The sequence below is a fragment of the Phragmites australis genome, chromosome 6 (genome assembly GCF_958298935.1).
Source record: "Phragmites australis chromosome 6, lpPhrAust1.1, whole genome shotgun sequence".
NCBI classification, from domain to species: Eukaryota; Viridiplantae; Streptophyta; class Magnoliopsida; order Poales; family Poaceae; genus Phragmites; species Phragmites australis.
This window is the reverse complement of record NC_084926.1, coordinates 21,118,976-21,124,967: the sequence shown is the minus strand read 5'-3', so window position 1 is coordinate 21,124,967 and position 5,992 is coordinate 21,118,976. Positions and strand designations below refer to the sequence as shown.

The 5,992-nt window shown below is 45.4% G+C and overlaps 1 protein-coding gene across 1 annotated transcript; it reads left to right on the top strand.

The window, feature by feature from the left end:
- The first annotated feature begins 2,480 nt into the window (after positions 1 to 2,480).
- Positions 2,481 to 3,281, top strand: LOC133922096 (uncharacterized). Its single transcript, XM_062367270.1, has one exon. It carries the CDS (start codon positions 2,714 to 2,716, stop codon positions 2,921 to 2,923), a length of 210 nt encoding a protein of 69 aa, XP_062223254.1. The 5' UTR covers positions 2,481 to 2,713; the 3' UTR covers positions 2,924 to 3,281.
- Positions 3,282 to 5,992: the final 2,711 nt, after the last annotated feature.

Genomic DNA, 5,992 nt, shown 5'->3' with positions numbered 1-5,992 from the left:
TCCTTTCCTTTCCATATGTTCCAGCACACATAGATAAAAATGGAGTTTGCTGCTCTGATCAGACTTGGCGATCGTCACCATTGTCAGTCCCCATCAATGTCGAATCGAATCATGTTGTTGAAGAAGCATTGTTCTAAATTCTGGCATATCCAACCAGTTTGCAACATGTTTCCAAACTTCTCTTGAATGTACCTAATGTAGACCGAGATGTAATGTAGATTCAGGAGCCTGATCACAAATGAGACATGAGGTGTTGTGTGGCCAGTTTTTCCTCGCAAGATTGCTGAGGTATTCAGCTTTTTTTGATTGAGGAACTATGCAAAGAACTTACATTTATTTTCCACTTTTGCTTAAAAAAAAGGAAAAAATGCACGAACCCCCCATAAGTCACTCTATTTTTGAGATTCACCCCATAAGCTATTTTGTTGCAAAACCCCCCCCCCCCCAACAGTAATTTAGATTTGCAAACCCCCCAGCAATTGTTTAATGCAGAAAATAGGTTTTCTTTAATATAAAAAAATATGTAAATTCTTTAATAATTTAGATAAAGGTTTTAAAAATGATTCCTTTGGTGAAATAAATAAAATAAAATATTTTTAATTCTATTAATCTTATATATATGTTTTTCAATGATAAAATAAATGTTTTAATTATGTCCCTTAGAGGAATAAGGATATAATTTTATTTATTATTTGTGTTCACAAATAACGACAAATCAATGGAGACTGATGCTAAATCTTGCCGAACTCTCTGCATCTACGGAAGAGAGGTCGAGCGCTGGAATGTGGCCAAGTGCCATGCCAATGGGTAGGCCGGCCGGACAAATTAGAGAAGATTCCCTTTATACCATTGCAACTTATACGTTTGCATTATGTGTTATCTAAAATTAAAAACATAGAAAACCTAGAAAAATTAAAAATTCCCTTTATTTTCTAATTATTTACCATTTTTCCATAATTAAAAATATAGAAAACCTATTAAAACATTATTCTAGATTTTCTATTTTTTTCTCATAATTAAAACATTTATTTTATCATTGAAAAACATATATATAAGATTGATAGAATTAAAAACATTTCATTTTATTTATTTCACCAAAGGAATCATTTTTAAAACCTTTATCTAAATTATTAAAGAATTTACATATTTTTTATATTAAAGAAAACCTATTTTCTAGATTAAACAATTGCTGGGGGGTTTTTGCAAATCTAAATTACTGTTGGGGGGTTTTGTAATAAAATGGCTTATGGGGGTGAATCTCAAAAATGGAGTGACTTATGGGGGGTTTGTGCATTTTTGCCTTAAAAAAAAGCGCTGATTCTGAACGTGGTGTGCAAGAGCTTGAATCGAAGCGAGAACTACCAAAACTTACCTCTCCCCTCTTGCATTGGGTCCGTTTTGGATATGCCAAGCTTTCGATGACAGCAACATGATAAAGACATCCCGTATGCTACGCAGCGGACGAATCGAGACGAATATCGAAGCCTTAAAAGGAGGGCATGTACTGTACATATTACTAGTATAACCTCACCGTCTTTGCCTTAATACGCAGAGTCGCAGACAAAGGAATCTCGAACTGTGCCATAACTTAGCTAGTGTCACATGCGCATGGCCTTGGGCTGATCCCGTCAGGCCGGTCCTTTGGTTGATACTACCAGTATTATCTAGAGATCTGTATGAGCACGATTTATGGACATAATAATCCCCAACAGAACAGGCACTCCATGTGGTGTCCGTGTCGATCCTCCAGCTTTCCCGTTCCCGTTACGAAAGGCATCGCTGGAACAAAGCCTCCTTCCTCTCCGCAGCAGAAGCATATCTTTTCTTGACACCTGTTAAAAGCGGCGCCACACACAGGGAAAAAGGTGCCTGTTTTGTTCTGCGAATCTCATCATGCCGTTCGTTCTCTTTTCGTCGGCAGTCAGATCAGCTCGCTTTCGTCGACGGGATCGAAAGAACGGTGCTGCTGCTCGTTCTACGCACGTCGCGCCTCCTTTGGCGCTTTCGCAGGTGGGAAACGCAGAGGCAACAGCGCGACCCACACCAGTCGGGCAGTCACACGGCGGGGCAGCACAGCACACGCCACTGCGGAGCCCGGGCTCCGCCAATCCGCACGAGGGGAAACGGCCAAACCGAGCCATGCCGGGACGGAGAGCGAGACACACACAGCGCAAGCACGCAACGCGACGTCCCGTCGTCGGCCAAACCGAGAGGTGGCCGCCCAAAGGATTTGAAAAGCTAGCCGCGGCCGCCTCGTGGGACGGAGCCAGTACGAAACGAAGCCCGAGGTGTGCATGGTGCGTGCCGTGCGTTCCCCTCCCCTGAACACCGCACCGCCGAGGCTCCGCACCCCCGCCCGTGCCGTATAGATGACAGGTGGGTCTCCAGATGCGCGCTGGCCCCGCGGTGAGCGAGCAGGCAGGCCGCGTGACCCGCCGCGCGTCCGCCCACGGTCTCCCCCACAGACCCGCGCGGGCCACCCTTGGCTCGTCCCGCCGACCATTTGCTTTGCCCGTTGAGTCACACTAGCGCAACTGTGCAAGCGCGCTCCTCCTTAAACGCAACGTTGCTCGCACACACTCACCTGCCGGCCAGTAATTACTCCCCTGCTTCCCCCGAGAAACAGAGCCAGAGAGAAATCGCAAGAAACGCAAGCTTGAGAGAGGGAGAAGGGCATCGATCGAGAGATCGAGAGGAGGAGCGTGGGATCGAGATGGCGGACTGGGGCCCCGTGGTGATCGCGACGGTGCTGTTCGTGCTGCTCACGCCGGGGCTGCTGTTCCAGCTGCCGGCGCACGGCCGGATCGTGGGGTTCGGCACCATGCACACCAGCGGCATCGCCATCCTTGTCCACGCCGTCCTCTACTTCGCCCTCATCACCATCTTCCTCATCGCCATCGGCGTCCACATCTACGCAGGCTAGCTCCAGCTCCACTTCGGCATCCGATTCCTTCCGAGTTTCAGTCCCTCGTCTCATCTCATCGGTTCTATTCCAATCTAGTATATGTGATGCTCGCCTATGTCGGCTTGGTTGCTCATGCTGCCTAGAAACTACTGTAGTTGGTAGTTGTAGTATTGTTGATGTTCGTGGTGGCGGTGGTGTATCTTGTTAAATTGCTGCAGGGAACCATCTGGATATTGCATGCAGTGTACTGTATTGAGGGGATTATCTTATCTGTCCTTTCCTTTCCTTTGATCTGCTTGGCTGTGCCTGTGCTTTGGTTCGGGGAAAGAATAGGACTACTAGTACAGTCACCATGAACGGTGGTATGTTCCGTGTATCATTGGCTCTATTTGTTCACTGACAACATCTCGCGTTTCGCATACAGTTGCGACTGTCAGGTTGCCCCTGATTCATGATCTCTTTGGTGCTGCTAGAGAGCACACAAAACCAGCTGAAATCGGAAAGTGAAAAACATCGAGATCTCACATCTGCCCTCGAAAAATTTGTGATCCCTTCTTGCCATCGGTTGGTGGAATTATGCCAGATTTTAATTCGTGATCCCTTCCTTGCCAAATTATGCAGAGGTAAGAAAGTTGAAGTGATTCTTCATCACACTGGAGATACAGTTTGTCTCAAGAAAGGACAATACCTAGGTCAATATGATAGCTCAATTAGCTTCATCTTGATCTCATCTGCCTTCTGGGCTTTTCTTGGATAAACTCGCATAATCATCTGTGGCTCAAAAAGCCACGAAAGATGAAGATTTGAGCCGCAAAAGATGAAGAAGCTATCCAATTTCCAATTAAACACATCCATGAATCTTCGTATGTAATGCATCACTTAAACACACGGATGTCCAATGTCTGTAATGCTTGAAGACGACAATACACAACCTATTCGATTCCTTTGGAGCTACATGCTAGAGTTTCTTCTTTACAGAAAGATAGAACATATGCTTCTTAAAGATCGTCTAACGATAAAAAGTATTGTTTCTTTGTATGCATCTAATTTCCAGTTCTTACTTATGGGCAAGTTAATTATCTCTTATTTTGGCCTTGATTACTTGTGTTCCCTAAGTCTATTCAGGAGATGAGCAGAATTAAGGAGAAATCAAAAGAAGAGTGCGGAGAACGTATTACAACAAGGTATGTCAAATGTTTTCTTCAAATTAAATGTCATCTATATATGCAGCTGCTAGCGGCTGGTATTCCTGGATCATCTTCTAGGCACCGGTCTCTCCAATATTGAAGCCATCCTTGATAAGGGAGATATTGACCTCTGGAAAGTGGCTCCAGATACACCCAAGCACTAAAGACACACACTGCTTCGAGTCCTTCATCTGCTTGATGCTCTGCTCACGAAAGGTAGAAAGAAGGTTCTTGAGCTTTCCCACCAAGCTGCTTGAGCCAGTAGTTGTACACTTCTAGAGTGAACTCAAGAGGGGCGTCGACTTGCTGCTTCATCAGTACCATCACGTGGTTGAACAACTTAAATGTTTTGTGTACAACCAAACGGAACTTTGTGGATTCGGCTTTAGCCTCCGTTGCCTCCTCTTGAGCCGCTCTCATAGCGGTAGTCAGCTCTTTGCTTTCTGGGTAATAGCTAAGAAAAAAACAAGAAGAAATGCCAACATAAATAGACAAGCCTTTCAAGAGGATATCTGATGTTAGGGGTCTGTTTGGTAGAGCTCTCTAACCTTCTGATTCTGTGGTAGAAGTAGATTCTGTAGTGAAAGTAATTCTGTTTGTGAAATCGTTTGGTATGCTAGTGGTGGAAGTGATTCCTGAGAGAAGATTGTGTTGAAATTTAGGAGAATCAATTGGGAATCGGTGGAAGCTAGATTTTTCGGCTCCCACCTCGCAGTACAAAACGTGTGAGTGATTCTCTCTGATTCTGACGCGAAATCGATTCACCGGCAGGGCGTTTGGTAGCCCTCCCGCCGATTCTGGGGCGGAATCAGCTCCCAGTGCGCTAACAAACGGCCCCTAGATCTAGTTGGGAACTTACCAATTAGGCACTCTTTTGTTGTCTCCAACTCGAGTGCGTAAATTGTGACCTTGCTGGCGATCACCTTCTCGAGGTCGGCAACCTTGTCCTTCTCCTATGCCAGCTCTTGAAGTAAAAGTAGAAGCTCACAGGCAGAAAAGTCTGAGGCCTTAGCCTCAAGGTAGGAACATCAACTATACAACTTCTTCAGGTAAGCTACATAGTTTACGATGGCCTGCAAAAACAAACAAGTCACAAGATATCTGAAGTGCATTCCTTTTGGCAAAGATTTCTGAGTAAGGTAAAACTTGCCTCGATGACATCCAAAGCATCCTCTCCTTCAAGGGCGGGCTCGGGAGCCTTCAATCTTGTCGATAACACAACTTTGTAGCTTGTGGAAGTCTATATGGCGAGATGCAAACATCTCCCTCTCTGCAGCTAGAGAATTGAAGGAATGGTTCGCCAGGTTAGGAACCACCCCGGCTTCAAGAACCATCTCTAGCTCCTAGATCATTATCTCCATTTCCCTCACCATTGTGACCGGATCAGGAAGGACCTTCTGTTCCGACGGTAGTCGAGGAGGTGGCGGTGGCTAACACTGGTGCGGTTGGTGGATCTTGTCCTTAAGCCCATTCAGGCTTCTTTCTTCTACATAAGAGATTATAGATAAGGGAATATCGAGAAGGAGAGATGGAATTAAATCGATAAGGAATAAAGAGAAAATCTTACCTCTTAACCTTAAGGGATTGGACCATCATGGGTTTAGCTGAGGCGTCCATTGAGGTGGCACAATCTACACCGGGCTTGAGAATAGGTGGTGTGCCTCCCGCATACTTCACTAGCGCGCCTGTTCCAATGAATCCTCAAGGAGATCCATCGTGATAGTGGCTGGTGTGACCATCGATTCTTGGATAAGTGGGGATAACTCCTTGTCAAACCCATCATCATCTTGGTCGTGCTATTCTTGATCCTCCTCCCTTAGAAAGAACTACACATAGTCCTCTTCCTCCTCCAGGGTAGCATCCTAGTCCTTGCGAAATTGATCCATCATCGATAACCACT